Consider the following 11,652-nt stretch of genomic DNA (forward strand, 5'->3'; position numbering starts at 1 on the left):
AAGGAAAGGAGATGGGACCCCAGGGGGCTTTGGTACTGGGTTCCTGGGACAGGCAGATTTCCCATGTAATTTCTTCTATGTTCTATGCCAGTGGTCCCCAACATTTTTTGGGCCACGGACCGGCCTTTAGGGTGGGACGGATAAATGTATCACGTGACCGAGACAAGCGTCAAGAGTGAGTCTTAGACGGATGTAGCAGAGGGAATCTGGTCATTTTTAAAAAGAAAATAAAACATCGTTCAGACTTAAATATAAATAAAACAGAAATAATATAAGTTATTCTTTCTCTGTGGACCAGTACCAAATGGCCCACGGACCAGTACCAGTCTGCGGCCCTGGGGGTTGGGGACCACTGTTCTATGCGATACAAGAAGCAAGGCCATCAGCTGAGGTTGGGGAGGTTTGGGGAGAGCCAGGAGTATGAAACAGTCATCATAAGAGAGCAGAAAAAATAATTCCCCAGCGAAATATCGGATTGTATTGTTTAATGTGCTTCTATAATATATTCATTAATATTTTATTTAGGGTTTTTGCACTCGTTTCATTGAGTGTTCAGTCTGTAATTTTTGGTCAGGTTTTATTATACTGGCTTCATTAAAATTACTTGGAGACTTTCTCAGGGCTATGGCACATTTTAATTAGAACTGGAGTTCACTGCTACCTACATGGATTAGATCTTAAAGATACTGTTTGTGTGGGCCTGGCCGGTTGGCTCAGTGATAGAGCATTGGCCTGGAGTGTGGATGTCCCAGGTTTGATTCCCAGTTAAGGCACACAGAAGTGCCCATCTGCTTCTCCACCCCTTCCCTTTTAGCTTCTTTCTTCTCTCTCTCTTCCCCTCCTGCAGCCATGGCTCAATTGGAGTGAGTTGGCCCTGGGCCAACTGAGGATGGCTCCATGGCCTCCTCCTCAAGCACTAAGAAGAGCTCGGTTGCTAAGTAATAGAGCAATGCCTCAGATGGGCAGAGCATAGCCCGCTAGTGGGCTTGCTGGGTGGATACTGGTCAGGACGCATATGGGAGTCTGTCTCTGCCTCCCCTCCTCTCACTGAATAAACAAACAAATAAAAAGATAGTGTTTGTGAAATTCGGGGCCTGGTTATAAATTTTTTTCATTTTGTTCTGGGATAAAATTAGTCTCTTCCATTTTTTTCTCATGGGATAATTTTCTATAATAGGAAATACATACATATATATCTATTATATATATTGGAGATAGAGCCTTATAGTAAGTAAATATGAATACATATATTCTTTCTTTCCATTATCATCTTGTTTTTTATTGATTTTACAGGTCCCTTTCATTTTTTTTTTTGAGATTTTACTTATTGATTTTACAGAGAGAGGAGAGGGCTAGGCTCAAGAAGTATCAACTCCTAGTTGCTTCTCATTGATTAGTTGCTCTTTGATTGTTTGTTGTACAAGCCCAGGGTTTCAAACAGGTGATCTCAGCATTGTATTTCAACACTTTATCCACTGCGCCTGCCCTGGGTCTGTCCATTCCTTTTTATCTGTAGTTGTAGACCTATGCTTATGTCTTACTTGGGCTTTCATGCATTTCTAGGTTAGAGACTGGATTATCTATATTCTTGATTCTGTTTGTGTTTTTCTCAGAAAACAACCCAGCTCTTGCACTTATTCTACATTTTTATATTTTGGTTATCTAATTCAATCATTTCCATGTTTCTCTGTACTGGTTCAGTCTGCTTTCCTTAAACTTCTATTCATTTTCTTATTTTATTTTTTTTACAGAGACAGAGAGAGTCAGAGAGAGGGATAGATAGGGACAGACGGACAGGAACGGAGAGAGATGATAAGCATCAATCATCAGTTTTTCATTGTGACACCATAGTTGTTCATTGATTGCCCTCTCATATGCGCCTTGACCGCAGGCCTTCAGCAGACTGAGTAACCCCTTGCTGGAGCCAGTGACCTTGGGTCCAAGCTGGTGAGCTTTGCTCACACTAGATGAGCCCGCGCTCAAGCTGGTAACCTCGGGGTCTCGACCCTGGGTCCTCTATATCCCAGTCTGATGCTCTATCCACTGAGCCACTGCCTGGTCAGGCTGTGTTTGGATATACTTAATTCATTTATTTCATTGCTGTGGTGAATGCAGTGGGCACTGAAGGCTGTGTACAGATAGAAGATTCAGGGCAAGGTGGGCTTTGCTTTTCTGAAACGCTTTCCAGAAAAAGATTTGGCAACTGTCCAAGACTCAGACCATGGTCAGCTGCTTGCTTAAAGAACTGGGACCCAGCCCTGCATCTGGGGTACAGGCTGTGATCTATAGTATTTCTGAGCACCCAGAGTCCCAGGCCACCACCCACACACTGAGCTGACCCTGCCATTGGGAGACCTCCTCTCCCATTGACAACATGCAGAAAACCAGATGCTAACCTACAGATCCAAAGAATCCACCTTCCCATCCAAGATGAGCTTGCACGTTAAAATTTTACAGCACTCAAAGAAAACAATGCCCCTATAGTTAACAAATGTAAAAGCAACAGAATTCACTCCGGTGAATCTGAAAACACCTTTGAAATAAAGTTTTATTTTTCCAGAGAGAACACAGTGAGTAGTATTTTAAAAGAATAACCCTTCTTACTATTAATCAAGAACATGTAGGAATGAAAGGTCCAATTAGAAATCCTGGAAATAAAATTTGAAAAATTATGAAAACAATTGCTTTAAAGCTTAGTATGTGGGGAATTCCAGGAAGGATATAATTAAGGAAAGAATTAGTAAATGTGAAGATTGTTTTGGAGAATTTGCTTTGAACACAGCAAGACAAAATACAAATATGAAAAATAAGAGTTAAAAAAAAATGGATGGTCTGACCAGGCAGTGGCGCAGTGGATAGAGCGTCGAACTGGGATGGGGAAGACCCAGGTTCGAGACCCTGAGGTCGCCAGCTTGAGCCCAGCTCATCTGGTTTGAGCAAAAGCTCACCAGCTTGAGCCCTAGGTCGCTGGCTCGAGCACGGGGTTACTCGGTTTGCTGAAGGCACACAGTCAAGGCACATATAAGAAAGCAATCAATGAACAGCTAAGGTGTTGCAACGTGCAACGAAAAACTAATGATTGATGCTTCTCATCTCTTCATTCCTGTCTTTCTGTCCCTGTCTATCCCTCTCTCTGACTCTCTCTCTCTGTAAAAAAGAAAAAGAAAAAGAAAAAAAAAGTTAAAAAAATAAAAAAAGATGGATGGTAGGAGGAGAAACTTCAACATAAACTATTTGAGATGTTGATGACTGAGAATTTTCCAGCCCTGAAGAGACACGAGTACTGCAACTATACACACAGTAGTCTACTCTAAAGAAACACAGATCCATGTGTAGACACAGTATATTGAGCTGAATTGGCAGAACCAAGAGAAAGAAAAGTATTCAAGAATAAAAAGAGAAAAGACAGATTACCTACAGAGGATTGATCAATGGCAGTTACACTCCCACCTACCGCAATAGCAGCCTAAAGACTATGGGAGTATCTTCAGAATTGTTTAAGACACAAGCTGTAAGTCTAGACATTCTGTATCCCAATAATTACCGTTAAAGAGTGAGGGCAAAAGAAAGGTATTTTCAGACATACAAGGGCAGATAATTTAGTACTAATATACCTTTGTTAAAAGAACAACCAGAACACTCTTAAGCAAGAGGGACTATAATGTAAAAATCATGATGAGCAAAGAAATCAGTAAAATATATTAGAAAACAAATAACTAAAGATTAGGAAAAAAAAAAGAACTACCGTATTTTTTGCTCCATAAGACACACTCCCCCCCCCCCCCAAAGTGGAGGTGAAAAAGCCCATGTGTCTTATGGAGCAAAAAATACAGTATTTTATTAAACATTTTAACACACCATTTGGTTCAGAATATTATTTTTTCTTATTTTTCTCCTTAAAACCCTAGGTGTGTCTTATGGTCAGGTGCGTCTTATGGAGCGAAAAATATGGTACTTTTTGTGTGAAAACTCAGACTTAAAAGAAAACTGGGTAATAATTGTTTCAAAATCCTAAGGGGAAGGGAGGGTGTCTTGATTGGGAGGGAGGCTTAGAGTGGACAGTGCTCTATTTCTTGACTTGGTGGTGGCTTCATAGCTGTTTGCTTTAGTTATTCGTTAAACTAGGTAGAGTAAGTTCTCACTTAACATCATTAATAGGTTCTTGGAAACTGCAACGTTAAACAAAACTATAACGAAACCAATTTTATCACAGGCTAATTGATAAAACAAGAGTTAAGTTCCTACAGAATATTTCTGGTCACAAAAACATCACCAAACTTCTAAATAATGACCCCAAAAACACTACTAATGTTGAACATTGAAGTAAATGTGAGCTAGACGTACAGTTGAGAAAAATTAATAAAATCAAGTAATATAACTCTTTTCCAGTCCTCTTATTCCACTTCAGGGTCATGGGTGGCCTGAGCCTGTCCTAGCAGCTGGACAGGACGCCCTTCCAGCTCAGGGCCCACTCACAGCCACACCATACTCCCTCAGCCAGGAACAACGTAGACACGCCGGTTCATCTCACGTGCACTTCTTTGGGGTGTGGGAGGAAACTAGAGTGCCTGGAGAAACCCACACAGACATGGGGAGAACGTGCATACTCCACACATATAGTAGCCGTGGCTGGAATTGATTTTTTTTCTCATTGCCATTATAACAAAAGAATGTTGAATGAAACAACATTATTCAAGGCCCTGCTGTGCTATGTATGTATTTTTACATATGATTTTATATATGTGGAATACTAAGGCATTCATAACATATAAGAGCTTTGGGCTTCAGAAAAAGAGACAAAGGGCTTTAGTTATAGAAGCATTAGTTGTAAAGGTAGACTTTGAACTTAACCTAAACAACCAATAATCATTACGTAAATGAAAGCATCAGAAGTTGCTTTCATCCAGGTGGAGAAAAGGTGAAAAGAGACCATTTGTAGTACAGGGTTAATACTTAAATGGGGTGTTTGTTTTGCTTTGTTCTTTTATTTTTTATTATTATTATTTTTTTAGTGAGAGGAGGGAAGGCAGAGACAGACTCCTGCATGCACCCCAACCAGGATCCACCCGGCAAGCCCACTAGGGGGCGATGCTCTGCCCATCTGAGGCATTGCTTTGTTGCTTAGCAACCAAGCTCTTCTTAGTGCCCGAGGCAGAGGCCATGGAGCCATCCTCAGTGCCCAGGGCCAACTTGCTCCAATTGAGCCATGGCTGCAGGAGGGGAAGAGAGAGAAAAGCTAAAAGGGAAGGGGCGGAGAAGCAGGTGGGCACTTCTCCTGTGTGTCCTAACCAGGAATCAAACCCAGGACATCTACACATTGGGCTATGCTCTATCACTGAGCCTACCAGCCAGGGCCAACTTTGCTTTATTCTTAATAGGGAGGAAGCCTGGTCTCCTTGAGAAAGGGTCTACATTTAAGCAAAGTCATTACTGACTCTTCCCAATGCCTCCCTCAATACATGAATCAGTCACCAAGGACTGTCAATTTTACCTCCACTCCTTGTGCAAAGAAAATTGTCTTTTTACTCCTTTGCACCTTTGTGAGTGGCCAGAATAACCTTCACCATGGTTCTTCTCCAGAGTCAGAGTTCTACCTGTTACTACCCTGTAACTGTCCATGATGGTTTAAGTCATTAAGGTGGAAAAAAAATTTGCTCAGCAAGATGTGGTCTAACTCCATTTTTGTAAAGATAAATGACAAAAGCTCATTTGTACACTTTGATACACGTTTTTATAACACTGGAGTCTCTCACTGAACTCTTCCATCAGTGGTAGCAGCCAACAGACTGGCCTCCTGAGCAGCCATTCTTTACACAATTATAGTCAGCAATCTTTTTTTTTTATTATAAATTTTTATTTTAATGGGGTGACATCAATAAATCAGGGTACATATATTCAAAGAAAACATCTCCAGGTTATCTTGTCACTTAGTTCTGTTGCATACCCATCACCCAAAGAGAGATCGTCCTCCGTCACCCTCTATCCAGTTTTCTTTGTACCCCTCCCCCTCCCCCTTCCCCTCTCTATCCTCCCCTCCCCCCACCCCCCGTAACCTCCCCATGCCTGTCCATGTCTCTTAGTCTCATTTTTATATCCCACCAATGTATGGAATCGTGCAGTTCTTGTTTTTTTCTGATTCACTTATTTCACTCCGCATAATGTTATCAAGATTCCACCATTCTGCTGTAAGTGATCCGATGTCATCATTTCTTCTAGCTGAATAGTATACCATGGTGTATATGTGCCCCATCTTCTTTACCCAGTCTTCTATTTTTTTTACAGTGATTAAAAGCCTTTAAGCAAACGGCCAATACAGCAAGAATCCATAAAAGAGTAGTGTCCTTAACATGTTCACCAAGTCCAAGTTGGCCCCATCACCATGCCAAATTCCTGAAAAATGCAACCCAACCACAGTTCAGTCTGTTAGGAGCTGTCACAGGGAGCAGGAGTCCAGGAAAAGTCCACATCCAGGAAAAGTCCTCATGGCACTGGAATTGTCACTATTCTATACTTTGCAGCTCATATCCAAGTCCCAATGACCGCTGCTTCTAGCTGGTAATGATTCAGGTAGACTGGAAAAGCCATTTGCAGCATGCGTGGATATGGAGTTTCTGTTCTCCTTTGCCTGGAGAGATGAGACCAGGTTGCTTTTCCCTGGAGCTCTGCGACTGTGGCATGGTAAAGAGAACCTTGGGATACACTAAGCTGGGTGGCAAAGGTAGATTCATAATAGAAGTTGGCAAAAGGGGGAAAGAGAGCTCTAAATTAGGAGTAGGTCCCAGCCTGAAATATGAGTGGGGCATTGAGGTAGGAGGGATAAAGGAAACACTATATATTAAGCAAAGCAGCAGAAAATAGGACTATCAACACCCACAACAGAGATCTTCGAGGGAGGAATAAAAAACCTGACTATTCAGGCAAAACATAGTTAAGTGGCCCTTGTGCAAATGAGATCAGTTTACCTGCTTCTTGGAAGAAATACCCTAGGCTCGTCCACAGTGTTGTAGATGGGGCCGACGGCCCTGGGCACCTTCAGCCTTCAGTGGCTAACCCCAGCTTTCTGGGCAAGGTTAGGTCATAGGTGGCTGGAGCAGGGTTGGAAGAGACTGAACCCTCCCTTAGAGGAGCAAGGGGGAAGCCTACCTTCCAATGTCCCTGTTTCCTCACAGCAGAGGCATGTAAGCCTGGCAGGCTTTAGCTCAATGACCTTCCTTTCCACTATTGAAGCAGGACCCAGATGGCATCCTATGAGACCCCTTTGGGGTGCTGGAGCCTTTAAGGGTGTATCCTAAAAGCTGGTAGTTCACTTGATCTCTATTGGGCTTTTTCTGCCTCTAGGTATCTTAAAAGCCATGCTCAGAAGATCTCGCTGAGGGTTTTGAGGATCCCCATCCGCCTATATAAATCTTTTCCATATATCTGGAGCTATTTGGAAAAAGACAAAACAGTGTTATTAGCTGGATCTAATAAAGAAGGTAGTAGTTTGTAGGCGAAAAAGATTTGGTGTCTCCTGTTCATCAGCATTCAAAAAAAATGTAAATTTTTTTTTTTTTTAAGTAAGAAGCATGATATGGTAGACCCATAGGAGTTCCAGGATATGACTACCCCCTTTTAAATTTTTTTTTTAAATTGACCTTAAAATGTTTGCTGAGTACACTTTAATAATACCTTATAGTCAGCAATCTTAAAAACATTCTCCCCTTCCTGTGCTGAAACCCAAGCTCCTTATCCTGATAAGTTTTTCTCTTAGCATAATAGAGGGAATACAGTGTGTCCATAAAGTCATGGTGCACTTTTGACCGGTCACAGGAAAGCAACAAAAGATGATAGAAATGTGAAATCTACACCAAATAAAAGGAAAACCCTCCCAGTTTCTGTAGGATGATGTGGCAGCATGTGCATATGCGCAGATGATGACGTAACACCGTGTATACAGTGGAGCAGCCTACGGCCATGCCAGTTGAGATGTGGACGGTACAGAGGAAAGTTCATTGTGTTCTGTGGCTTGCTAAATTCGAATCCGTGACCAAAGTGCAACATGAATATCGGCGCGTTTATAACGAAGCACCACCACATAGGAATAACATTACTCGGTGGGATAAGCAGTTGAAGGAAACCGGCAGTTTGGTGGAGAAACCCCATTCTGGTAGGGCATCAGTCAGTGATGAGTCTGTAGAGGCTATACGGGATAGCTACCTAAGGAGCCCTAAAAAGTCTGTGCGTGAACCCACATCGAACTGCACTGAATAGGTATGAAACTGGGAGAGTTTTCCTTTTATTTGGTGCAGATTTCACATTTCTATCATCTTTTGTTGCTTTCCTGTGACCGGTCAAAAGTGCACCATTACTTTCCGGACACACTGTACTTTGGCTCAGACAACTGTGCAGTTTAGGGGTAGTGCTTAGTGCAGTCATGGCTGCGCCCAGGTGCTCCCAGTGGCTCTGTCTCCCTCTTTTGGCTTCATTCCCAACTTTCTTTCTCTGATAAAAAGGGACCACTGGCAATTGGAAACATTCATCACTCTGTTGGCCGAGCCTCAAGAAAAGAAACTATCTTTTTACCAAGAGCACCAGCCAAAGTCCCATGGATGCTTCTGATTGCCCTGGCTTGGGTCATGTGCCTGGAGGTGGTGGTGGTGAAGAGCAAGACATCATTACTAGCTGGAATCAAGACACATGCCCATGCCTGTGTTACCTTGGCTTTTTGTGGGGAGGGGGTACAGCCTTATTGAGATATAATTCATATACATACAATTCTCCTATTTAAAGTGTGTAATTCAATGGTTTTTAGTATACTCACAGAGCTGTTCTGCCATCCCCATGGTCAATTTTAGAACATTTTCATCACCCCCAAAAGGAACTCCTGCTCATTAGTTGTCTCCACTCACTCCATCCCCAACCCAGGCAACCACTAATCTACTTTGTCTATGAATTTGCCTGTTCTAGGTATTTCATATAAATGGAATCATGGTTTGTGGTCTTCTGGAACTGGTTTCTTCCCCTTGGCATAATGTTTTCAAGGTTCATCCATGTTGTAATATTACCTTACCTTTTAATAAGGTCCTTTACTAGATCTTAAATCAGTGGTAGTCAACCTGGTCCCTACCGCCCACTAGTGGGCGTTCCAGCTTTCATGGTAGGCGGTAGCAGAGCAACCAAAGTATAAATAAAAAGATAGATTTAACTATAGTAAGTTTTATAAAGATTTATTCTGCCAAACTTAGCGAAAATCCGGCATAAAGTACTTGGTAAGTAATTATTATTATATGCTTTAACTTGCTGTAACTCTGCTTTCTAAATTTTATAAAGTAAAGTTACTTCCCTACTTTATAAATCACCATTACTGTGGAACCGGTGGGCGGTTAGAAAATTTTAGTACTAACAGAGATACAGAAGTGGGCGGTAGGTATAAAAAGGTTGACTACCCCTGTCTTAAATGATCTCCAGGCTCCTGCTTACCTTTCTGTCCTCATATTAGGCTGTTCTCTCCCTCGCCTCTGTGTTCCACTTTGCGCACAGAGCTGCATAGACCCTTTGCATTGGATAAGAGCCCAAAGGTTGTGTAGACCAGTGGAAAACCAGACTGGAAGACAATGTCACTGCATGCTTGTTCTCTTGTCTCCTCTCCAGGAGAGCGAAGAGGAGCTGTACTCCTCCTGTCGCCAGCTGCGGAGGCGGCAAGAAGAGCTGAACAACCAGCTCTTTCTCTATGACACACACCAGAACTTGCGCAATGCCAACCGGGATGCCCTTGTTAGAGAGTTCAATGTCAATGAGAACCAGCTCCAGCTGTACCAGGAGAAGTGCAACCGGAGGTAGGTCAGCCCCTCCCCCACCTGAAGACCTTCAGGTCTTGCTCCTCTAAGCACAGTGACATTAGGCACCTGGGGCCAGTCTTTGGGAAGGTACCTCCATCTTTAGAAATCCTTTGAGTAATACCCTTGATTTTAGCACTCGTTGCTCGATAAATGACATTATAGTAATATCTGAAGTAGCTGCACCTTCCCTAAGTTGAACTGTCATCACTAGAAGGACACTTCAGTATAATAATGAAAAAGAAACAATGACCACTACATTTTTTTTTTTAAGTGAGAGGAGGGAAGACAGATTCCTGCATGCACTCCGACCAGGATCCACCTAGCAACCCCCATCTGGGGCTGACGCACCAATCGAGCCACTGGCTGTGAGAGGGAAAGAGAGGAGGGGGGCAGAGGGTCGCTTCTCCTGTGTGCCCTGACCGGGGATTGAACCTGAAATGTCTGCATGCAGGGCCAACACTCTATCAATGAGCCAGCCAGCCAGGGCCAGACCATTACTTTTTTAAAAAGTCCCTATTGAGTTCCAAGAATGGGCTAGTCTAGTGGTTCTAAATCAGGGCAGAACCCCCCCCCCCCGCCCCGGGATGCTTTAGATTATGCCGCAGACATATAAATGGGGGGGGCACGCAATCAGGTATGCCTAGTGCTGCAATATACCAGGGAGTCCTGCTCAACAAAGCACTATCCCCCCTAAAACATCCATAGCAGCCTCCCATGGGAAACAGCATGTTGATTCCTTACCCAGATTGATCTCATTTCATCTTTACTTCAGCCTAGCAAGTAGCAATGACTTGAGTGCAGTGACCAATGAGGAAACAGACTCAGAGAGGTTAAATATCTTGCCAGGAGGTCACCTCCATGACTCTCAGCCCTGTACCATCCAGCCATGAATGACCTGCAGATGTGTGGACAGAGAAACATTACAGAGCACACAGCTCATGTCTTAGCCTAGTGGATAATGGTACATCTGTTCTATTTCAGGTTAAGAGAGAAGAGAGTCAGCAACAGCAAGTTTTACTCATAGAAGCCAGGGTGCATTTGTAAGGGTGTTTGTTTGTGTGTGTGCGTGTCTGCATGTAGAAGAATGTGCTGTTTTCAGACCCTGGGATCGTGCTAATCTGTGGCATCATCCTCTCTTCAAGTCTACCATCAAGATAACATCTCTGAAGAAGACCCAGTCAGCATGAGTTGGGGTGATATCCTCCTAAGTTTTTCATCTTGGACAATTTAATTTATAATTCTTTATAGAGGATCCCAAAATTACGTTCCTCATTTTTGGCCTCTTGTATTTCAAACCTCATTGAATAAAAGCCGTGAAAATCTCGAACAGTGAAACCTTCTGTGCACGACCTGCACCGTGAGTAGGATTCTTTTTCTGCCCCAGTAATTGACTTCCATGGAAGATGATCCCACAAAGTAAGGAATAAATTAGCTTCTGAGAAGGATTCTACAATTAAGGCCATCAGATACCAGGGCCCAGAGAGGAGCCCTGTCCCTGATGCCCAGCTGCCCAGCCTCCCTGCCTCAGCTCAGCGGGCTCAGCTCAATGCAAGTAAACTTCCACTGGTTGGCTAGGTGGCTAGACAGACCTGCTACAGTACCTGAGTTTGTGGAATCTCTGTTCATTAAGACAATTTCTAGTTAATGGTAGAAATTTGCTTTGTGACTGGAGTTACTGAGGGTGGGAGGTGGAAACCTTGCAGCTTCTTTGATTTAAAAGGCCTTTTAGAAGCCAGAGACCCACTGAAGGCTCAGCCGGCTTCTTCCTCAGCCCTGCTCTGCCCACGCCTGAGCTGGCTACGTAACCATGGGGGAGGCTCTGGGTCTGTGGCTT

The 11,652-nt window shown here is 43.1% G+C and overlaps 1 protein-coding gene across 1 annotated transcript in view; it reads left to right on the plus strand.

Annotated features, from left to right (window-relative positions):
- The window catches only part of PLCG2 (phospholipase C gamma 2), a 170,720-nt gene extending 159,579 nt beyond the window's left edge, over positions 1-11,141 (plus strand). Inside the window, exons 32-33 of the mRNA XM_066243879.1 lie at positions 9,631-9,815; positions 10,800-11,141. Of these exons, the coding sequence (XP_066099976.1) occupies positions 9,631-9,815; positions 10,800-10,842 (228 nt within the window). The 3' untranslated portion in view covers positions 10,843-11,141. The remainder of the gene's footprint in view (positions 1-9,630; positions 9,816-10,799) is intronic.
- The last annotated feature ends 511 nt before the right edge of the window (positions 11,142-11,652 follow it).

The sequence above is a fragment of the Saccopteryx bilineata genome, chromosome 9 (assembly GCF_036850765.1).
Source record: "Saccopteryx bilineata isolate mSacBil1 chromosome 9, mSacBil1_pri_phased_curated, whole genome shotgun sequence".
NCBI classification, from domain to species: domain Eukaryota; kingdom Metazoa; phylum Chordata; class Mammalia; order Chiroptera; family Emballonuridae; genus Saccopteryx; species Saccopteryx bilineata.